The sequence below is a fragment of the Sprattus sprattus genome (assembly GCF_963457725.1).
Source record: "Sprattus sprattus genome assembly, chromosome: 1".
Taxonomy (NCBI): Eukaryota; Metazoa; Chordata; class Actinopteri; order Clupeiformes; family Clupeidae; genus Sprattus; species Sprattus sprattus.
The window spans coordinates 58,061,826-58,086,343 of record NC_137920.1 but is presented as its reverse complement, the minus strand read 5'-3'; the positions used below and the strand labels follow the sequence as shown (position 1 = coordinate 58,086,343).

Below are 24,518 nucleotides of genomic sequence, written 5' to 3'. Positions count from 1 at the left end.
GCTCCAGCACTGAGAAAATGGCCGGCAGCCAAGGGAGGAGCTACTGTCTTTGTACACAGTATACAAAATAATAATATAAAATAAAATAAAAATAATTCTCCCAAAACTGGTGTTGCAGGGTGGGATGACCAAAGAAAACAAGGAGGGAAAAAAGAAAGAAAGAAAGAAAGAAAGGAAGGCAGAAAGGAAGACAGAAAAAGGGAGGCGGAAGTGGGAGTCCTGTACTTGGGAGAGATTTACCTGATTCAGGTCCTGCCCATTCCAAAGACACAGGGAAAAGCACAAAAGATAATAACTGCCATCAGGACAAAAGTTGAGGCACTGTGAACGTCTACTATGAATTAGAAAGAGGACACCGCACTACAGGGGTACTTTGGTTTGTCAAAGCAAAGAAAAAAGACCAATCCCACACGCACAACCACAGTTTCACCTTTAACTTTCAAGGACCTGCCTATGTAGTGTACAGGGGAAAAAAGATAGAACATGCAAAGCCTCCCTGGCTTTTGAGTATCCATATCAAAACAAATCGTTGCAACAATGAATATGTATATACATAAAAAATAAAGACTAAGAGAGTAACTGGTCCCCAACAACTGAACTACATTCTCATAGTACACATATATGACCAATAGACGAGGACTGAAAACCACCAACAATTTTTAATGCAAGTGTGAAGGAGGAAGAGTAAGAAAGAACTTAGTCACTTAATTCCTTATTACAGATGCATAGTGCTATGGTGAGCCAAGTTTCATCTCATTTCCAGTACCTTGAGGAAGTTCTTGACACGCTCTGGGTCGTAGCAGTTGCTCTCCCTGCAGATGCGCTCGACCTCTTTGATCTGTCCGGTCTTGCATGCGGCCTGGATGTATTTGAAGTGCACTTCAGGGTCCTGACTGAAGTTCACAATGGACCCCAGGAAATAGAAGAGACCTGCGACACAATATTAGCCGAGTGACGACAGATGCTGTGTACTGCTTAAATAGGCATCTTCCTTTTTAGTTCAGACATTCAACTGCAAGTTAACCTCATTTAAGACAAAAATGACCATGAACGTCTCATTCAGTTGAATATGTCTAACGACTTTCAAATAACAGCAAACTGCACTCTCTTAGCATTTGTCATACTTGTAATGACGGTCAAGGTTGAAATAGGCATCAATAAAAATGTTGACAGAAATAAGCAGCATGTTTAAGCTCCTACCCTCGAAGCTCTTGAAGGACTCGAAGAGCTCAGTGAGGCTCTGGGTGGAGAGCTGCTCGTGGTACTTGGAGGCAACCTGCACGCAGATCTGCAGGTTCTGGCGAATGTTTGCAGACAGCATGGCCCTCAAGCACTCCAGAGAGTCCTCCACCGACAGGGAGCCGAAGTAGTTCACCAGCCACTAAAGCAGAAAACACACACACACACACACACACCAATGAGACTACTCTTGAGGTAGCAGTGCATGCCTGCACTTCTAGTTGGGGGAAATGTATTAGTTAAGGCTTTATAGCTCCCTTCTAATCTTCAACAAGACTGTTACACTAGCTTAGCCGGGCAGTGCAGGAATCTCCCAAGTCTTCTTTGGAGAGAACATTACTGTTATGCTGTGTGGCTCACCTCTGGGTTGAGCAGGTGTGTGTGGACCACGGCCCGCTTGATGTCGTACAGGTCTGTGTAGTGCTCTAGGGCCCTCTGGAGGAGGCCAGCCTTCTCGCAGAGCTGGGCCACGTGCGCCCTGTCGTAATTAGTGAACATCTGATTGCCCAGGATGGCGTCAGCGACCTGCAGGACGAGGAGCAAACAGAAGTCGTCATCAACGATGATAATCAAAGCAGATAGGTGACGGGTCACTGCATGAAGAGTCGCTAGATGTACATGAGCGAGTGTGTATGACTATGCTGTGCGTGTGTGTGTGTGTGTGTGTGTGTGTGTTACCTGTGGTGCATGCATCAGATTCATCTCCAGCAGACGGGTCTGCAGGGGACCCTCGGTGGGCCTGTTGTTCTTAAGTGCGTCGAGTAGGAATGAAGTGCACTGCTGAACCAGGTTATACTCCATGAACACATCTACAATCTGCAAAAACACAAGAAACACGCACCCTTAATAAAGCTCAGTTTGAACAGCTAGTGAACATTCAGGCTCTTTGTACAGACTCTATGAAATAAAATTAAGAAAGTCCACTTTGAGTCAACACACGGACCCGTGTTGACAAATCTGCAGCGACAATTTCACATACAATGACATCACCTTCTTGTTTTCTTTTCCATCACCTGCTTGTCTGAATGAACAACTAACTTCTCTCTTATTCAAACTTTTCCCATTCAATTCAGCTTTTCCACCTCCCCACTCTTGCAACTCCCACCCATCCCCACTAGATGGCTCTCTTTTCCCTATCTCTCCTTCCATTGTCTCCTCTAACCTGTGTGATGTCGGCCAGCGGCTCCTCGTCCTGCACCAGCATCTGGGCGAACTGCAGACCCTGGTCTGGGCTGATGCGCATCACGTTCCTCAGCAGGAAGATCCAGTCTGGAGTGTAGCCCACCTGCAACACACGAGAGAGAGAGAGATCATAAACCCGTCACTCCAACAAAAAGTGCTCACTTTTTCACACCATTCCATGGATTGCGGTTCAGAGAAACAAGAGGGCACCACCCTGTGGCATCTTTACTAAGGCCAGTTATATTTCCTGCTGTGAGGACTGGCTGCAGTACCTTCTTGGCGTAGAGGACGATTTTGGGAAACTGGCCGGTCTCGGCGAAGCACTGGATGACCTTGTTGGGGACGTTGGCCCTCAGGTAGACGCTGAGGGCAAGGGTGGGGTCCACAGACTTGACCAGGTCTCCCAGCTCCTCGGAGCACTCCAGCTGCACAGAGGCAAAGCATTAAGGGTGAGCCTGACCACAGAGAGGGAATTAGACGTTCATTCTTCATTGCTTGTGGGAATTAAGAATTTGGGTTTAAGTGGAAGTACCTTAAACATTTATAAATTAAAGATGCTGCAGGAACACAATCGTTTTTTTAATTGAATCATCTTCATGTTTTTCAAATATTCTTACTAGACTACAGCATTTGAACTACCACTAGAAATTTCCCCCCCAAGACAATAAGTCAATTTAGGCACCTAAATATGCTCCCTTCACCGTCTTTGTATATACTGACAGTGTGGATCATGAGTGAGAGGGAAATACACAATAATGCTGTGCATGCCCAGGGAGACAGTTTACACATTCACATCCAGCCATCCAATGTCAATGGGACAAACATGTCCTTCAGGAACAACCGAGAGTCAGTGATGAGGAAAAAATGGCTTCCGTCTCTGAAACCACTTCCAGAAGCTAAACATCCAAGCCCCCGCATAACAAACAGATGACCTCACTGCTAATAAAAGGACAAACAGCGCTGATGACGAAAGGGAAAAGGAAACAGAGGCATACAGGCAAAGGCCCAAATTCAAAGCTACAAACAGGCATACAGATATGGGCGTATACACACACACACACACACACACACACACAACCCCCCCAGATACACATCCTACACACACAAGCATGCAAACCAGGCTAGAGGGCCCCTTCTCTGGCATACCTTATCCTCCTTCAGCCACTTCTCCAGCAGCTGCTTGCGTCCCTGCTGCAGGACGGGCCTGCACAGCTCCAGAGACTCAAACTTGTTGAGCTGGCCCTGGTCCAGCAGGATGCCGAAGTACTGGAGCAGGGGAGAGGTCTGGCCAGGCTGCGCCGGAACACTCTGGAAGCGCCGGATGGTGTCTGGAGTGCGCAGGATCCCCTGGAGACGGCACGGAGGGAGGACATGGGTGGGGTCCGCGAGAGTTATTACGCACACGTTCACAGAAGTACATGACACACACACACACACACACACACACACACACACACACACACACACACACACACACACACACACACACACACACACACACACACACACACACACACACACACACACACACACACACACACACACACACACACACACACACACCCCTTAGAAAAACAGTGCACTTGAAACAGAATTATTTTTGTGGTATTTCAATGAAAACCACTTCACAACTTCAGCTGTACATGAAGGCGGAAAGCATCTTGCGGTTCTCTAGCTTTTATAACAGATCTTGCTTGACTAAGGCTTTGTTGATTTGTGAAGCGAGAGCACTTCCCGTTCTAACTGAACGGCCCTGCCGCCGTACCTTGGGAGCGTTAGCGGCCACCTTGGCAGCCTCGGAGTAGTTTCCTGCCGCAAACAGGTTGTTGAACTTGCGGGCAAACAGCTCCTCGGCACCGGCCAGGTTGTTGCGGACGGCCATGCGCAGGGCCAGGTCTGGGTTCTGAAGCACATTGGTGATGTAGGGAATGATGTTCTCCTCCTCCACACACACAGACAGAACCTGCAGAACACAGAGAGAGGAAGGGTTGCAGCCATGTTCTGGAAACATCAAGGACTGGGGTGAAAGTATGCAGACATGACAACAGGATACGTTCTTTGGTACACACCTATTCTTAGCTTTGCATAGAACAGTAATGTTTTACCCTACTTTAATTTTGCAAAACACATATGAAGACCTAATAATAGATGCCTATGTCACAAAAACATCTGACAAAAACTAAAACAAAACATGAATACTATAACCGTTTCATTTGATAAGGTGTAACATGAACTCAATAAAGACTTATCATACGATCTAAAATGGAGTATCTACAAAACAACCACCTGAAAAGAGAGAACACAAAGGTCTTCAACCTTTTTCTATTGGAACTGGCTTTCTGCTTCTTGTGACTGTGTGGAAGCAATGAAACGCTATCCAGCGAATTAAACGCCACCCACATTTATTTTTCTGCAAGCCACAAACAACCCTGACCACAGAGAAGAGGATCCTCCGTGACAAGAGGACACTGAACACCATGGTAGGAGGGTGTCCCCTTTACTCTATGCAGCCGTGTCCCCAGGCTGAACAGGAGCTTTGTAAATGATCTACCAGTCAGGTGAAATAGGGATGAGAAGGAGTTTATGGCCTGGCTGTAAACTATGGAAAGGGAATATGGAGGCCGCTCATTGGCTTGTTAGCCCAATGCACAAAGAGTTTTGATCCCTCTTCACCACAAGACTGCTGATGTGCAAACTTTAGTGGTGGTCAAAGATGGAGATGTCCCTGGCACCGCTTTTTAACTAGTTAAATATGACTGTGACCCATGTGACCCTTGCAGCAACCCTCGTGCAGAATGTGCCTGAGCAGGAGCAGAAAGGCATTCCATGCCCCACGCTGGACTATAAACCATTGAAACGGGCTTCACTTTAATACTTGTTCAGCATCATTTTACAGTTAATGATCAACATACCTTCACATTCATCACTTACCCCCGAGGGGGGGGTGCAGATTCAGATCTGCGGAATGTGATGTGTGTTGTGAACTATGCTTCCTGTCACACACACACACAGGCTAGATTAGATGCGTACAACTTTTTTATAGGACTGGACACGTTTCATGTACTGTATGCTAGATCAGTAATGTTAAGATTAATGATCTATATGATGTTTGCAAAATACTAACTGGTGTTTTGCATGTTCTGTAAGGGACGGTGTCGTGCCTTTGTCCGTGTTGTCAACCCTATGAGTTGTTTTTTTCTGTGTTCACCATGTGACTGATGGCCAGCTTGAAGTGGGCCCCAGCTCTAAGTGGTGCACCAGGTCACACAGCCACAGCTGTTTTTGTTTCAGGCCCCCCACCACCCCCAACCCCCCCATTCTATCGCTCTCTCCCAGTATCTTTTTTTCTCTCACTCTCCATCAGGAGAAGAAAAAAAAGGCCCACCCCCCTGTAATATGGGTCAGCTAATAGACAAGACAGAGAGATGAGAAAGACACTGAGGAGAGGAGTAAAAATAGAGCTCTTTCAACCACAAACACAGCCTCTTTGTGTGTGTGTGTGTGTGTGTGTGAGAGAGAGAGAGAAAACAAGGGGAGCACGGGGTCTGACGTCAGTGACGGCCACAGGCGAGGAGGCAGCGGGACAGTGCGGTGCGTTGAGTCAAAGCCTACTGCAGGGGACGTCAGGCCTGAGTGCAGTCAACATGCTCCACTCACGCTGGCAGCATCCTGGAGGCTGCACTCAGATGGAATCCCGTTTTTATAACTATAATAAGCATGAGAACATGGCACCCCCTCACAGCTCTATTTCTAGTAAATACTACAGGCACTGCTTGGGATTGTGAGCGTGGGTCAGTATTAACGTCACCTTGGATCATGATTTGGACCTCAACACAATTGGCCTGCGAAGACTACTCTGCCTAATTCTTCAAATTAAGTCATGCTTTGTGTAAAAAACTAATTAAGAGTGCTTTATCTGTAAGCTATAGGCAGCACTCTTCATAATGCTAATCCATTTTTCTCTAAATAGATTAAAAAGAACAGAGGCAAATGAAGAAAAAAATATATACTAATTCCAACCACATATCAGCACTCAGTAGTAGCACTGGAGAAGATACTGTATTCTAAGAATTCCTACATCAGTAACTGTCCAATTCTCTTTAGTTTTAGAAAAGCATATTCCTCTGGGCAGTCCAACAGTAATTACTCACATCCCAGAATGAAAGCTTTGCAGACAAATCGGACTGTGGGCTGTTTGCGTGTGTCTGGATGCTATGAGGCTGATGGGTGAAACATACCATCAAGTGTGTCACGTCACACGGGCTCTGCACCACAGAGTTGAGAGCCGAGGATACACGACAGAGGAGGAGAAGGAGGAGGAGGGGAGGCCACTGAGCACTATGATGTCCAAGGGTCATTGTGATGCACGAGATCCACGCTGACTGTGATTGGCCTAGATTAGAGCACGGGCTCCTCCCTCTCCTGGTAGCACCAGAGGTATTAAGTCTGCCAGTCAATGCCGCCAACTGCGTCACATGACACATAATAGCTCATCTTGCTCGTTTTTTCCCCTCCATCTCTCCACCAACCGCTCCCCCCTCTTCCCAGCAGTCAGTGTCTCTTTTCCAGCCTTCCTCTCAGCCTGTGTGGGAAGCTCTCTGCTCCAGAGTTCCTCCCTCAGTCTTTCTCCCTCCATCCCTCTCAAGGTCATCCCAGACAGCAGCCCATCACGGGCAGCGCAAACACAGCAGCTTTCCTTTTCCTCCCCCACCCCTTCAATTCACACTCGCTCTCCTTCCCTCTGTGACTCACTCACTCACTCTCTCTTCCTCCCCTCTTTGTGGCTCTCCTTCTCTCTTTCACTCTCACCCACCCCACCCCACCCCACCCCCTAGACCTTGGGGGAATGAAATAAAGTGGAGAGGAAGGAGTGGAAGAAGACAAGCTCAGTGCCACACGCAGCCAATCAGCTGCTCCCTCGCCATGACTCATGGGCTAGATGTACGGCAGCAGTGTCTTTGGGGGAGAAAATGGACGAGCGACACACACACACAGACACACACGAACTCCAGTTGTGCATTGGCATTGCCATCTTTATCTCTAGCCGTAGCTTTGCAAATCCACGAAACACAAACCAGCCCATCACATCCTCTACCTGAACTACAAAAGCACACAGCAGAAAAAGCCTCGCCAGTGCAGAGGATTAGAACCGGAGTGACGCATGTTGTTTGGCCAGACAGGCCGTGTGTATTAGAGTGATGGTAACTCTAGTCTACGGGAAGAGGGGCCTGGCATGTGTGGTCTGACGCCGGCGGGATCGGCTTTCGGCCCTCGTGTGAATTATTGATGGCTTTCTGAGGCTCGACTGGAAAATTATTCAGCGGCCGGTGAGAACCGGTTATCCCGCCTGCGACGGGCCGGGGGTCGTCTGAGGAAGATTGAAGTGGACGGGGGGGGGGGGGGGGGGGCTATAGATATGCAAGCAAACAAACACACGTAGATTCGCCAGCGATATTTTTCACCTCTGATCATTTGGAAAGTGGGTGGTGCCTCAGACACTTCTGAATGCTGACCAAGAGGGGGGGCTAGGCTGCATTATCTAGAGCTAAGCGCTCAGCCATGGGCCTCTCCAGGGGCTTAACCTTGAAAACATGATTGGAAATGAAACACTTGAGAGAGACCGAGGGGGAGAGAAGGAAAATGAGGGGGAGAGCAAGAGAGAGAGAGACATTGAAAGGCAAAGAGCCAAAAGGGGAGGGAGGGTAAAGGGAAAAAGAGGGATGAAGGAAAGAAAGAAACAAAGGGATGAAGGAAAGAAAGAAACAGAAAGGGGTGGGTGGAGAGCAAGGACAAGGAAGAGAGGAAGGGGGTAATTTTCGTATCGCTCTGTGATCAGGGCCGGTGATGAGCATCCTCTCGGGTAATCAGCGCCTAAAGCGCCTCTCTTCTCTGCGCATCTCTCAGGTTTCCCTTGAGGCTTGGCAGATGAGGCTGTTACCACCAATGTGGCCGCCAAGGCAATGGCCCCCAATAACCTCTTTTCATTCAGCCATTAACATGCAGTACTCTCAAACCCAGGCTGGTGCCAGATGTGTTTCAACATTCACTTTGCAGACCCACATTGTCAATTAACAATCATGGACTCACGATGAATTGCCACTTGTGTGAGAGGGGCACCTGCCATCATGGAGGCCTCCGTATCAATTGGATCTAAAACTGCATACCTGCCGCCGCCACACACGTACACACACACGTACACACACACGTACATGGCTGTTGGAAAGATAAAAGATGCACAAGTACCTGTCCTTTCCTGTTGACACCGATGATGCCGGCGGTGGCTTCGTGTGGGGCGGTCACAAAGATGGTCTCTCCGCTGATGCGGTTCATGTAGATGCAGGTGCCAGTCTCCAGGTCGTACAGGTGGATGTAGCCGTACTTGGTGATGAGGAACACAACATCCTGTTTGGAGCTGATCTGAATGCACAAGGGGGGGAGATCCAATCAGATAGTGGGCAAAGAAAGAGCTTAGTGTTGATATGATAGCAACAAATAGGGATGTAAGAAAATATTGGTAGACTTGAGCATCAGGATTGTATGTTTTGTGGTACTGTATCAACTCTCAAAAGCACTGTATGGCTTTCTTCACGGAAAGGCAAATGTTAACTGAGTTGTTAACTTAGATGTTACAGGGACTGTGACAAATGCAAATCCCACTGTTCTGATTGCGTAACACACAAAAAAAGACGGAAAGGAAAGTGCACGCATGCAGTTTTCTATTGAACATTCACTACTGTCACGAAATATCAGTAAAGGAACACTGCGAGTATGGCATACCTGCATGGCCACTGGGAAGTCATTCTGGGCCTCGGGAGGGAAGAACACGTCCACTGCCTTTTTGGGAAACGGCTGGTTCCCCGTTGGTGGGGTGCCCACCTCAATGATGTGCAGCTGCGAGGGGGAACGGTTTTATTAGAGACACCGACAGACAGCACAGCACAGCACAGCACAGCAAGACAGCACAGACCGCATGGGAGCATCACACGTCAGCACTAAAAGAGGCCCTGTTTTGGTAAGGCAGGGCAAGCGGAACCACACTAATAACACTTATAGACTCTATAATAGCGTGGGTGGGGTGAGTGGGAGCAAAATATCCCAATTAGAACTCAATGGGCCGTGAAGCCATTATGAATTAAATTAGGATTGAGCAGGTCATAATACCAGTTTCTAAAATCCTTGAAGCAGCTGGCAAGCCACATTTGTAATAAAAAATGTCAACTACATGACTCACGATTATGAGAATCAGAGAATCATCTTTTTGCTTCATTTCGCCCCAACAGGTTTATCTGTGCAGTTTAACACTTAATTCCCACTTTGAAGAGATGGACCCATACATTCCGAGGCAGCATCTTCAGCTCTGTGAAAGTGTAACGTTACCCACCTTTCCTCCTGCCTGGCCCCTCACGGCAAAGCAAAAGAGCGTGGACTCCTCTGCGTTGCCCTCCATCTTGAACTGAGCGAAGCTGGCGGCGTGGCCCTCGATAGGCTGGGACACCTTTCTGTCCACGGAGTAGAGCTGCATGGCCCCCACCACGCGGTTTTGCTAGAACACACCAAACACTATACGTTAGGCTTCGTGTGGCCGAGGTTGAGAGGATTACAAACTATAACGCCCTGGTCACGCTACAACTCGCCTTAAGTCACTTAGGATGATTACGTAAATAAAATGAAAGCCTTGGTCATGACTGGGAGGCCAAGCGATGACAGAGTTCATCTGGTGGAATGGACCTGCATTATAAACATTTACATATCAAAGTTCACCTGACTTGTACACATTGTTTGCAGCAGGCACAGGTATTTAGATAGAAGAGAATGACACTAATGCCCAGTGAGTGACCTCCATCAAAGAAAGATATGCACAGGCACACACAAACAGACAAACACAGACACAAAAACATCCATCTCCTTCTGGGTGCAAGAGGGCACATCAGTGCACATATTGGTGATTGGAGCACATGGACTTACAAAACACAGCCGTTTTGGGATCAGTGTTTGTACCAACCTGGGCTGAAATGCCGATGAGGAGCAGCCATTTCTGCTTGGCGTCAGTGCGGTAGTTGATGATCTGGCAGCCGGCCAGACTGGAGTGCCGGTCGAACACTTTGACTGGCTGCGAGTCGCCCTCCATGCTCCAATGGTAGACAGCATTGTCGGTCACCAGTGCTACGGTGTTGAGGGATATCCACTTCCAGAAGGTGACGTCGTCGGTCATGGTGTGGGCCTTCATCTTGCTCTTCATCTCGATGTTAAAGATCTGAAGGGTTTTGGCAGCTGGTGGGGGGAGGGTGATAGAAACACACATTCAGGGGGTTCTTGCAAGGATGTGGACGGCGGCGGGTGCAGAGGCTTAAGATACACTTGCCGGGTCATTAGGGCAAAACCCATACAAAATCTCACAGAAGACGAAGAGAAATAAAAACACCAAATTCCACTTGATTGCTGAGACTCAAGCTTGAAATTTTGGTAGCCATGGCAGCAGGCGCGTCAGGCAAGCACACCATGACTGAGAAACATCAAACAGCTGCTCAGTAGAGAGAACTGAAAGCAAACAACTGAAAGGAAAGCACAGCAAAAAAATAAAAAATATTTTTTTCTGTTTTTTTAACAACTAGGACAATCTCATGAGGTTCATCTGCATTCAGGTGAGCAGAGCACGAGGCGAGAGACACAGACAATTTTGATGTGACAAATTTACAAGCAGTGCAGAATTCAGGGTGTATTTAGGCTTCAAATAGAGGTAAACTAAGTTCCAAACAGACCAGAACACACTAATCAATAAAGAAATATTGCTGCTCTGTCCAATCATGTTGTTAAGTCTGGTGAAAGAACGTACCACACTCACCTCTGGTTTTAGGTTAAGGCAAACAGTTAAAGTCAGCAATATTATAAAATGAACAAATGTACCCTAGTTTTTGCTTTAATGACCAATTATGCCCTAGAATGGCAAAAACACAGCAATTAGTGTCAAGATTACAACGAGGATAAATAAAGAAGCTTTATTAAATAACCACTTATCCCAAAATAAATGTCTCAATGATTTTGTTTGGGTTTTTTATTTGAAAAATGGCTGATTGTGTAAGCTGCAGAATTTAAAGGAGGCAAAGGCAGCTGAAGCGTTGGTATCCCGGAATCACCTGATCTGAACACACACATGACCAGACTGAGTAGAGCGCTTCAGGAATGGGGCCAGACGCAGGCAATAAGGGTGTGTGTGTGTGTGTGTGTGTGTGTGTGTGTGTGTGGCTTAAACCTGTCTGAATGCAGATTAGGGAAGGGGGAGGAGGGGAAAGGCCACTGTACTACAGTAGAGAAACCCACACGACACCCACACAACACTATGACAGGGTGGAGGAGGTGGAGGGGGACAAGGGTGAGAAGGGTTTGTGCACAACTCACAGGGAATGCCTCTCACATTACACAGTGTTTACAAGACCGCACTCAACTGAAAATCATATTAGGGATCAGACACACACCAGGCTCTGACCAATACAGTGGGCCTAACTGATCTAATTTGCCAATGTAAGGTTTCTTTTTTTTTTAATTACTCTTTCAACCACAAACAACCAATTCAGGGCTAATGTGATTTCATGGCTCTGCCATCAGATGACTGCGTTAAAGCTCCTCTGCATCCTCTTTGGCCATGTCTACTAGCGAAGGCCTGATGCACCTGATCGGGGAGATCACATTTCACGTCCCTTTCGAAAAGGCCCGCAACTGAATTAATTATGGCGATGCATTCAATCACCGAGCCTCAGTACAGATCAAAAGGGATAGGTCTCTCTACGGGCCCAACCTTGCTCTCTGTGGATGAACATAGGCACCCATTAGCCTCGAAACTACGCTAACACTGCCTGGCAGCTAGTGGAAATGAATGTTTCAGGGGAGCAGAACTCACTGGGACACTTGCACACAGTGAGGACGTTTGGCAGGGGGGAGTGTGAAGGTGTTGAAGGTGGGGGAGGGAGGGTGGGGGGTAGGTCTAAACTGCCAAGCAATGCAGTTACTTTGTTTCTTAAAAATGTAATTAAATCCAAGAAATGAAAATAAATAGATAATTTCAAAATAAATTACCCTGCAGATATTCTCCCCCCAAAAAGATCACATTCACATTTAGGGAAATCAATATGATGGCAACATTCAAGCTAGAGAAATTGTGCAAGTCAAATCCTGTTCAAATCATGTAAGAATGTTCTGCTATTTGCATGTTCGGTCCAGTTGACTGTCTCAAGCTGAAATAGTCTGCTTGAATACACTACATTAGTTAGTTTTAGCATCATTCCCAATTTGAGTTGAACATACACCAGTTACTGTTGACCCAAAGCCAGTCCAGGTCTTTCTATGGACAGTGTATCTGAGGGTCTACCTAAATAAATGAGTTGGCAATATTAAGTTCTTACATGGTGTAGTCTCGATGCTTATTTGACAAAAACAGATGTGGTCACTGTTCACATCATTGACAGTGATGTCAGGCATCCAATTAGGAATAAAGGCTATTTCCAAGAGACACAAGGACAGCTCATCTTATCAAAATGGCGTTTACTCTTTGAACAGGATCATAACTTCCACAAGCTGTGGTGTTGAAGTTTTAACTCACCGTCTGCATACACATAAGAAAGCAGTAACAAAAAAACAAACAAACATACAAACAAAACAGAAAAACAAAAACAGACAAAGCAATTATGGCTGCAGGACAAAAAATATCTAAATACACTGGTAACGTTAATTTTAAGAATCTCTTACAAGTTTAACAGTTCATGAAAATAACAGAAGACCTTTAAAATGAATGAAAGGACAAGCAGGACCACATGTAGTGGTGCGCCAAAGTACAGAATGAAATGGACAGACAGTGTATGAGCAGTCCTTTTAATTAATTCATTCATTTTTATTATTTTGAAGAGCTGTACTAAAACACTAAACAGTTCTTCAGTAAGTTAAAGCCCTACACTTGTCTCGTCCTCATCCAGTGAGACTTGACTATACTGACGTCTGACGTCCTGCTGGCCTTTGGGCGGAAGGACCAATGAGTGTGTGTGCATGCGTACCTTTCAGGGCGATGACTTTGCTGGCGGGGTTCATGATGGCGCTGTCAGCGGAGATGGGCCTGCGGATGGGGTTGGCGGAGTCGGCCATGTCGATGATGACCACCTGGGCCTGCTCGCCCACCTTCTCGCGGATGCAGATGAACTTGTCCGACTCCATCGTCAGCGTGCTGAAGCCGATGTTGGCCGGATTTATCCCCAAATTTTGGAGCTAATATAATGAGAGAGTGAGAGAAAGAGAGAACATTTGATGAGTTACTTTCAGTGTTTCAATCAAAGAACAGTTCTGTGGCATCTGGGATGCCCCACCACAACCTGACAAAATGTCTAGCATGTCAGAATTGTTTGTATTTCCCTGCCTCGTTTTACAACTCCTACAGTGTGTTCCTTGATGTTGACCAAAAGGACGAGATTGCTTTCTGGTCTGCATGTAAACATGGCGAAGAGAAAGAGGGATGCTGCTGTTGCTTCTCAGGTGGAACAATGAAACAGAGAAAAAGGTTAGTTGAGCTGTGGCAACACCAACCTTGACTTTTTTACATTTCCTCGGGGGAGTACGATGGAAGAGTCCAAATAGATACACGTTAGTGAGAAATAAAAGAGGCACTTGTAGCGGTGGTTATTGCTAACAATGTCTTGAGCATGACGACCTTTGAAGGAATATTGGTCAGGGTCAAACTTGTAGTGTTGCCAGTCTCCCAAAAAGAGACACAGCAAGAATGTATGGCACTATGATTGCCTAATCTGACATGGTGACCATTGTGAAAGAAACACAAATATCCTGTAGTCTGATCCCTTCATACGATCGAAAATGTATCCCATAAACATCCCAATTAAAATCCTCCTGGGTACTCACAGCTATTCTGAGAGGCATTGATTTTGTCCACGGTGTCAATTGGCACAGTATGTCCCAAACATTCTGTGCAAAGGCAAGCCAAAAAAAGCCATCACATAAGCATGCTCTCTCTCTCTCTCACACACACACACACACACAGGATATGAAAACATTTCAATTTTGCACATCAGATTATTAAGACAATGCCATTAGGATTCAGAAACTGTCAGGTTCTTATAGTGGGCAATGCACCACACTTTACACATTGCCACGGAGCATGGACAGCTTTTTTATTAGTCTGTGACCATAGTCTGTTCAAAAGCTACTATTTTGTGTATCTGGCATGTGTTCAGTTCTCACACCGCTTTGTGGCTGCAACATAAATCTGCAGCCTTTAGGTGTGGTGTTTGAGTGAGAGAGAGAGAGAGACTGGAGATCTGCCCAATGTCACATCATTGACTGGTTGTCACGGAAACACTATACACTCCTCTCCAACACAGTGCTGACTGCACATGTGCACGGTGTTTAAACTGGGCCACCACATCCTGGTGTGGATCGGTTACAAACACCTGTGCAGTATTGGTAAACAGCTCCTTAAAAACATTACTTCTGACCTAACGTTGAACCCAACTCAGCCAGCCAAACTGTCTGAGAGAGTATGGTGTATTTGTGTGATCCGCCAATCTGTGTGTGTGTGTGTGTGTGTGTGTGCGCATGCATGCGTGTGTGTGTGTGTGTGTGTGCGCGCGTGCATGCATACGTGTGTGTAGCCTACAGTGGGATGAAGACGTGAGCGGGAGTTAACAGCAGTGACAAAAACAAAAGCCCGCGGGACACCAGATTAACCACCAAGCACCAGCTGCCTCCTCCCTCCCTCCCTCTCTCCCTCCCTCCTTCTCTCTCCCTCCCTCTACCTACCTTTCTCCCTGGCAACCACAGTGCCCTGGTCACTACTACTACTGATAATACTCTTGACAACGCACAAGCTGCTGCAAGGAGTTAAGCTGTGCGCTCTCTATGAAAAAAAAAAACCCACCACATCACAGCCTTGCAACGGGAGTCAGGACTCTGTTTTGCTCACAGCAAATTTGTTCAGTGATTTGCGTTTTGAAACCAGTGTGAAGAACTATGCCACAAAACAATACATTAAGCAGTTGGGTTGAATGTTTTGGGGGCATGATAGTGCCTCTATCTGTGCTTCTGTTAAAACACACCTCACTAGTCAGTTAGAGCTGTGAAACTGTGGCTTTCTGGGTGTGTAACATCTATGATTTTCCCCCCAGAGGATCCTTCACAGAACACTGTTATGGTCTACCGTCTCCTGGATACGATGAGCCTCGATCCTGAAAAGCAAGTCCTGCTTTCACAGGACATACCAGACAGATTGCTAATACCAGAGCTGAAATTGAACATAGGGGCAGAGCGGTGGTGGAGGGAGAGTCGCTAAACCAAAAACATCCTCCGTGTTCCTGGCCTTCCCACTAAGCCTCTCCACAGCCTCGAGTGGACAGAGCTGACGAGAATGCATCCTGAAAAGGGGGTGACGTGGGGGTGCAGGGGAGGCCTTATGTAATCTTACTCTTAGCATTTAAAAAAGAAAAACAAACACACACGTTCCGAATCAGTGAAGCACCAGAGCACCAAGCAGGGGACACACTCCTGTGTCATTCACACCACCGTGCTACTTTGCGGTGCTTCTTGCACATTTTTGGATGGGCCAGGCTGAAGGGTGAGATGGGAGCGAATGCGTGGACAACTTGGAGTTCAGATATCATTGACAACAGGGATTCCAATGAGAAAAGGATCACTGTTCTCAAACTCGCTCACCGATCCAGGATATGGTGACAGTGTTGAGGCTGCAGACTAAGACAAGCTGTTTGCTAACGATAAACACAATTCACTGACGACAAACAAATACAGAGGGAAAGTACAGCAAAAGTAAGCAAATGAACCTATTTCCCCATTTTTACCTTTTTTTTTTTACACACACACACACACACACCTGCAGAGGTTACCCAGTCTGTCAATCTCATCAAGCCACACCACTAGACAGTTGTAATCAGCCAACTGAGATGTTCCAGGAAGGGCTAAACTGCCTGTCACCTTTTATCAATGAATCAAGCCTTGTAGCCACACCCAGAATCACACCCTATACACACAGAACACGTATACATACCTCAGGTCATTGTCATTTCGCTCACTTATAGAATAGGGGCAAAACCAGTAACACCTGGTTTTCTTCAAAATGACCTGTGACCATAACTGGGGAAATTGAATAGCGTTCCGAGTCATGCAATGCCTACTAAGATAACAATTACTTCAACACTCATCACAGACTATCATCCTATAAAAAATCACAGACTATCATCCTATAGGCTACTAGTTTCAGCAGTGAAATGAAAGCACATTATATGTCGTCTCTTTTTTTATTTAATCAGTTGCTGCCATTCAAATGTTAACTTGTAGAAGACATTCTGGCTATGTGGGAGTACACCACACACCATCTACTGTGGCACTGGTGACATCACGCTCTATGACATCAGTGCAGTGTTTGGACTGCTCCCATTGGCCAAGAGAAAGCTGTGCCCTTGACTATGCTGGTAGTGTGCGTAAGAGGCAGCGGATCGCTGGCCAATTACACGCCAGGCTCGGTGCTTGTGCTGCAGCTCACAGGCAAAATATGACTCAGCTGCAAGAACAGACATAGAAGCAGCGCACTGCTGGGCACCCCTGGTCCACACACATACATAGGCAGTACCAGGGAACACAACCAGAGATAACCTTGATTCAACCCCAAAGCACTCTCTGGCCATTAGGGACTGGATTAAATTATGAACAACAGGGATGAATTAGCCCTTTCTGGTATGATTCAGTGCAGCCCGGATGGGATGTCTGAGCTCTTTCCATCAAGCAGGAGTTCTGATCTCGACTGGCTTGAATCTAAGCCCATCTGGGTTTTATTGGGGTCTAAGTTCAGGACATTACGCTCCCCCGTGACCAGTTCTGGGGATCTGGAAAAGAGATAAAAGCTATGACCTCCATTCATCTCCCTGGGACAACATCTGAGCAGAGATCTTTACCTTAAAAGCTTCCATCGGCCAAACACTTTAGACTTGACCAATACCCCTTTGAACCCAATGCTTCGATCAGGGTTCAACCTACGTCGATTTTATGTCTGAAAAGGGTTAAGCCGCGATGTCCGACTCTGCTATGGAGGTGGGTCAGGCAAGGGTTTACAGGTCTTTTCCTGGGTCAAAATGGGTCTTCGGTGCTCCCCCCCAAAAAATGTTGCGCTATGGTAAAGTGCTGATGTGTGTAAACCAAGGAGGACTAAATTGCGGAAAAATATTCTTTTTTGTTTTTTTTAAGTCAGTTACAGTGGTCACAACCAGCCTGTGAACATTTCACCCTCCGCCTTTTGGTGCCCTGGTAAAATGATTTAACAAGTTCAAAATTACCTTTTACACCTTTACCATTTTTCTGATAATGAAGTCAATTAAACTTTTATACAGATTGTGTTAATCGAATTTAATTGTTTTGAAATGCTGCAAGATTGTAGATTTAAGCACGGTCACAATCATGATGCACTCAGTAACAACTGTTTCTACCTGCGTCACCTTTTAACACTTAACACAGCACATGCCTCTCCCCTACTCTTGTCTTCATCGTCTGTTTAGCTGGTGCCGTGCAGGAAGCATAATCCCCTCCCGCTGCAGGCCGAGAGGTGATTATGTATGCATCAATCCCAGGTTGCGACCCAGGTCTAATCTGAATTGTCACAACCTGGGAATAACCCACGCTGACTGGCTTGGTTTGAATTGACTGATCGTCGTTGGTGTGAAAGAGGTATTAGACCGGGACTGTTAAAAGGCATGCGGAGTTCAGGTTTTAAAAAGCACCAGTGGCAACAGAACCTTCCATTACTAGACACAGGCTTTGCCAGGATCTTAGCCAAGAATACGGCATGAAAATGCACATCAAGCACATTTTTTTTCCCCTTGTAGTGACTGTTCCTTCGAAGTAAGTTTTGCAATGACTACTTTCCCGTTACACCCTTTTAGTCACAGTCTAGGAACACTGCTCATGTACCTTCAGCAGGTTGTATTGCACTGTTAAGTGTCAAGCCACTGAAATCCTAAGTAATTAAAGAACCCAACACCATAAATCGAACTACTCTTCCTCACAGTCTTGCTCTGCAAATGGTTGCATGGTTAGCTGGCTAACTGCACAATATGCACGGTCAGGCTCAAAGCAGCTCAATCCATCAAGCGTAAATGGGGCAGGGGGAAATATGCTACAGAAGGAGGACATGCTCAGCATCCAGATGAAGGAGGGGGTTGTAGACGTCAAAGTCCACATAGAGCACGTAGCCGTGCAACGCCGTGATCATCTTCCAGTCCTCGGCAGAGTTCGTGTTGCCACGGCAGCGACATATTCCCCTCGCTCCACCTCCAATTCTACTCCTCCCGCAACGGATGAAAGCGAGAAAGACTGATGACATCAGCAAACTTCACTGGAGCCGGGAATTGGCTGAGAGGAGTGGGGTCACCTTTCCTTTGGATTATTATGAAATCGCATTTAGCCTGAAGCCATGGCTGTCGAAATACCAGCAGGGCCTGGTTCCTCTTCGTCATGACATCACAAAGAGAGGACCAGACACTCGCCTGTGTTACTCAACACCATGCCAGGGGTGCCTAAAAGGACTTGCGCCAGCATGCCACAATCCCTTACTATGCAAACTCGGGCAGCTACTCTTCTCTCTGCTGAGATGCTTATGGTATTTTTCTATCCAGGGCTCTCACTCACACTGCCAAGAAAATATGACAATAATTAGATGTACTTGTGTGTGTCCACACAGTATGTGTCTACACAGTATGTGTCTACACAGACAGACAATCTGGTAGGGTGTTATTCATTCATATTTTTCTTCATTCATATAGCAGATCCAGGCGACTAGCTGTGCAAATCTACATTTTATGCGTGTGATTCTGGGAGTCAGAGCCCACAACCATGGTGCTGACAGCATCCTTCCTCTTCCAGTGGGGCTAAGGGGCCACACAATCACTTCATTCTCAGCTCTAAACGCCCATCCACAGGAACCCCAGCTGCTGAGTTAACCCTTCTAGTGCATGGCAGAGGGGCAAATGGCACCTGGCTCAGCACAAAAAGACCCCTGCCTCTGGCACCAGGGGAAGGTTCAAGGAAGGGCACCTAAGGATGTGCAGAATGCTGAGTCTTGCAGCGTTCACGGCTCCGCTCGCTCCATAACAGGAAGCTGGGTCCCATTGTCCCGGGCTAAGTCAACACTACATCTCCACAGTGACCATGTGACAGCCTGCAACATGTGACCAGCTAGGCAGTGACAGAAAGGAAAGCTCCAAGGATTGTGTGTGTGTGTATGCATTTGTGCACTGGTTTGTGTGTGTGTTTGTGTGTGTGTGTGTGTGTGTTGGTCTTACAAGCATTCCCTTCATACTAACCCCCCACCAGCCCACCCCAAACCAGTTTGACACTGGTTTCCTGGCAGTGAGGGTCACTTTTCTGTTCTTTTTTTCTTTTGAACTGAGGTTTTATTAGCCATTAGGGAATGGAGGTATGGCTGTGCTCGTGTGGAATCCACACTCCTGAGCAAATCCTGTACTCCCCACAAGCTAGTCATGAGACAGCGGAGAGGTTACCAGGTGAGAGTTCAAGGTTCAACCTGAAGCTCATTGCTCGAGGTGAAGCATTAAAAAGCACAGCTATAAAGCACTATCCTGCTGCAACACCTGACTGACACCTGACCAGTCTACACAGGACCATCGAATGTATAAACCCCATGAGCTTTTCGTGACTCAACTCCAAAGTTTAATGCTCCTGTGGCCAAGAAATCAGGAAAATATCCTCTACCCAATACTTGCCACACTTCCACAAGTGGTAACGGATCAATTTCAGAGGGCTGGCCACAGAAGGAAAATCATTTTGTGTTAAATATGGATTCCAACAAAGGGCCCCACAAGTGAAGTTAAACTGGAGCATCGGCACTGAGCTGGCAGAAATGGGGCACGGCTAAATAAATGGGAAAACAGGATGTGCTGGAATGTCAGGAATCCCACAACACAGCAGTTTGTTTCTACTAACTAGACTACACTGAGCAAAGCCCTGCAAGGAGGCGAGTAGTCCTGCACTAACTAGTCCAACAACGCGCAGTGCCATTCATTCTTCATACGTTTCCCACAGGTTACAAATCTGAGGTTAGCTGAATAGTTGATCCCCTGCTTATCAGGCATTCTACTGGAATGGTGCCCCATCCATTAGCTAATGGACATACTGATCCCCTGAATTGGGGCCCCTGCCCATCCCTCTCATCCAAGATAGAACTGCAACTCTGGATGTAGCTACACTGCCAAGCTCAATTTAAAACCACAACACAGCGCTGATTTTTCAAAAACAAAAAGATAACTTATCAAAAAATAAGCATGAAATGATGCACTCTATACATGAAGTAGGTGTGTCGCCCTGTTTGCTGTGCATAACCTGGTTTGGAGCTTTAGCAGAAGAACCACTGAGCAACCTCTTAGCACCTACACTGGAATACTGAACAAAAGTAATTTGTTACCCAAATTAATGTATTGCCATCCCTGTAAGAACCGCTACCCTAAGCACTTGTGTGTGCATAGCTTATCTGTAGAAAGGGAGTGTGTTAAACTGGGCGACCAATACCCAAGACGTTCTGCAAAAACAAGTCATAGCCTTAGTCAGATGAGTCGTATAAATGGATGACATATAAAAAGACAAGCCCAGCAGGACACTCACAAAGCAAGAGTTCAGGCTAGTCTCCATCCAATTAGCCTTGATGCCCAGTGATTGTGTTCATCAAGTGAAGGCAACTGGCAACTAAATGGACGCACTTGGCATGGGTTTTGATGACTGAATCAGGCACGCAGTTGTTAACATAGCCTAAATGCAGAAACTGCAAAAGCTGCCGGTAATGAGTTGGCATCTTTTCCAAGTTGGTGACAACAAATTGCATTTTTGACGGTTAATTACCCACATTCACTGATATCAAGGCAGAAAGGGCACCATGTGATTTCATTCAAGTGCTTAATGAAACTGACCTCACATAAAAAAAAGTGTTGGTTAATCATTGCTAGCTGTTTAAGATTAAATACTCACATCCTATGCAGTGCCCTAGACCTACCATGATGTAGCTGTTAAAACACTGGGCACACCAGCCCAACAATCTGAAATAGCTCTACTGGTAATGATGCATTTACTCTGAATGTGGGGAATGCTGAATTCTACACATGTCACTTCTATAATGAATCTTGTATTGCTGCCAGAAGCTAAACATTAGGATTAAAACATCACTTGTTTTCTCCTCAGTGTCATCCCCTCTTGATTCAGGGTGGCAGCAAAGCAACACCCAAAGTTAAACACGGCTACAGTGAGCACAAGGGTAACCATCTTATGTAAATCAGCATGTACGTCTTTTTTATGGAAGCAGACAGATCGATTCTAAGACATGAATCTGTCAGACCATGCATAAAACACTTTCAAGTTGCCATGCCCCTTAAAAGCAAACAAAGATCAAATCAAAGTGTCTGCTAGGCCATAGCTGTCTCCAGTAGTATTTCAATCACCATGACCCATGTGTGAAGAGACAAATGCTGTGTGCCACCCAAATCTAATTTGTATAAGGGCGCATTCAGAGATAACCACTCACTCGTTCTCATGGTATTTATTCATCACACACAGTAAAATGACCTTGATATAGCAAGGACACCAAGCTAACTCTGGATACATTTGTCTTGCCATGGATACAGGTGCACAAACATAACGCCTGTCCAACACAGGACTGACCTCATAGTGAATGTTGGACACGATGGCATGAATGGCTTCTAAAATGTGAAGTGTTTTTCTTGGCAATTTAATTATTTTCTGTTCAATTTAATCGGCAGTACTGCTATTGAAATGCAGTGGGTAACACTGAGTCACTTTTAAACCGACATGACACAGAAATGTTCCACAGTATTGCAAATTTCTCACAGAAGATAAAATATATTCAGTTCATGTTTACCCGCCAAACATTAATGCAGTCTAACATGAACAAACTGGTCAAAGGATTCAAATCAACAACAAACCAATAAATGGATGCTTATGGACGGATCTTGCAAACTGATATAAAAAAATGTGCCTATCAAATATTTCATGCATAAATATTGCCACAGAAGGGAGCCTTTGCCAACAATACAATACAGACCAAAGACCGCACATGAATGAGAGTACTGAAGACCTGATACTCAACAAGCAGGCAGTCATCCAAAAAATGCTAGCCAAGGATGTAATTCAACACTTCAAACATGTCCACTAATGAATAGAGGAAGACAGTGTTATTGAATGGAAACTGCTTCAATTAAAGGATCGATTTGATGTCACTAAAGAATCTTGTTTAACAGCCACCTAGTTATGAAAACATATGCTTCATCCATCCTGAAGACGACTAACATGGAGTCGTACAATGTCTGCTAGGTGTGGTGGTTCCATCCACACTCCAACTCATCTAACGTAACAGTTCGGTTCCAATAACACAAGTTTCTAGCACACTTCAGCGAGGAGGAAGGGGTGGTTAACGGATTCGGGATGTAGTAGGCCTGCACCATCTAAATAATTCTGCACATACATCAATTTTTAAAAAAGAAAGACAAAAACACCTCGCTTTGACTGTAAGTGATACTGCTGATAAAAAGGGGATGTTTCGTTTATAAATATCAGTTTATTCACCCCATTGCACCAGCTTTCAGACAACTGCCCAAAGTAGGTAATAATATCTATGCAGTAGAGGAAGCCAGTATTTCCAGATAAGCAATGTCAGCTAGCAATCCACGTCACAGAGCTAGCTACGTTAGCCAGATACAGAAACGGAAACTTGCAACTGGCGGTAGTGTCATTCATTGAAAGTGACGCTTCTCAGTCGTGTCTATAACTGATGGTTAGTACCGCATAATTACTCAAATTACGAATATATTCGAGGAAAGCATTACATTATCAACTCAAATAAGCTAAATCCATAAATGACGTTCACTTTTATTGCCATCTACCAAGCTTATTCATGTTAACTTACTAGCTAGCTATGTTATCTTACTTCTCGGCTACTTTTCAGATAGCCAGGTAGACAATTGCTCAATTACCTAATGTTAACTCAATACTTTTCAGTTGGCCAAACAAGCAGCAATAAAACAAAAAGCTTACATGACTGTTAAGGAATATAGCCCATTTCCTCATATCCAACTGGCTTACTAGCAAGCTAAAACAATCTGATTCGGAGGTCCCATCTACCGATAGCCAGCTAGTTAGCTAGCTATCTTTCGGTTAACTTTATGTTAGCAGGGTAGTTTGGCGTTAAGCGTCAAAGACACATAGGAAGCCTGTTCGGTAACTACACGACAATCCGATGACATACGGGAGCGGTTAATTATTTTGGAACAAACCACGTTTCTGTAACTGTACGTTATACGACCTAAGTTGGCTAATCATTTAGCATCGATTGTTAGCGGTATGATGCCTTGCTAACTTATAGCTAGCTTTCGCTTCCTTTGCCAAATGAAGGGAGGTCATTTCGTTAAGCTAGCAGAATAGCTGTCCAAGTCAGCGTTCGTACAGTGAAAGCAATCTAGTTACAAGCTAGACAAGTATTGGTCCACACTGATTTTCGAAGAATTTTATTTAACAGTCACTCCTTTTTCCAACGCATCCTCATAACCTACCTGCAGGTGCTCCTGGAATCGGATAGGCAGGATCTGAGCCATGACGGTTCCTCTTCTCTCTCCTCCTAATTCGCCTAAAACTAGCTAACAAACTACTGCTTTCTCACTCAGATCCAAGCCGGGCAGCCTTGAGACGGCTTGTTGAGAGACCAAATAATTTGACAGAGGCTTCTCTTGGGTAAATGTGATGACAGTTATCGCGCTATTCCGTGGGCCCGTTGGATGTGAACTAAGTGCTTCTTCCCCAGAATGACAAACAGCGGCCGCTGAATTGAACTCAAGAAACCTGCAATGGCGGCGGAAACTGTTCAGGGCGAGAAATATTCCGGAAATGGCACTATGTTTCAGTGGGGCGGAAGAATATCCACAATTAGATGGAAAAAAGGAGCTACGATCGAAATTATGGTGTGTATAACATTTGAAACCGAACGTTAATATTTCAAATAAAGCAATTAAATGTGTTTCCGGTGCGTTTGA

At 45.7% G+C, this 24,518-nt stretch overlaps 1 protein-coding gene across 3 annotated transcripts in view; it reads right to left on the bottom strand.

Annotated features, from left to right (window-relative positions):
• Positions 1 to 24,313, bottom strand: part of cltca (clathrin, heavy chain a (Hc)) — a 36,355-nt gene extending 12,042 nt beyond the window's left edge. For all 3 annotated transcript variants that reach the window (XM_080840858.1, XM_080840859.1, XM_080840860.1), the window contains exons 1-14: positions 24,042 to 24,313; positions 13,464 to 13,671; positions 10,424 to 10,692; positions 9,803 to 9,964; positions 9,199 to 9,312; positions 8,665 to 8,838; positions 4,187 to 4,384; positions 3,568 to 3,768; positions 2,694 to 2,846; positions 2,402 to 2,524; positions 1,918 to 2,055; positions 1,600 to 1,764; positions 1,201 to 1,381; positions 767 to 930 (exon numbers count right to left, since the gene is read on the bottom strand). In XM_080840858.1, the coding sequence (XP_080696984.1) occupies positions 767 to 930; positions 1,201 to 1,381; positions 1,600 to 1,764; positions 1,918 to 2,055; positions 2,402 to 2,524; positions 2,694 to 2,846; positions 3,568 to 3,768; positions 4,187 to 4,384; positions 8,665 to 8,838; positions 9,199 to 9,312; positions 9,803 to 9,964; positions 10,424 to 10,692; positions 13,464 to 13,671; positions 24,042 to 24,083 (2,292 nt within the window). In that variant the 5' untranslated portion in view covers positions 24,084 to 24,313. The remainder of the gene's footprint in view (positions 1 to 766; positions 931 to 1,200; positions 1,382 to 1,599; positions 1,765 to 1,917; positions 2,056 to 2,401; positions 2,525 to 2,693; positions 2,847 to 3,567; positions 3,769 to 4,186; positions 4,385 to 8,664; positions 8,839 to 9,198; positions 9,313 to 9,802; positions 9,965 to 10,423; positions 10,693 to 13,463; positions 13,672 to 24,041) is intronic.
• Positions 24,314 to 24,518: the final 205 nt, after the last annotated feature.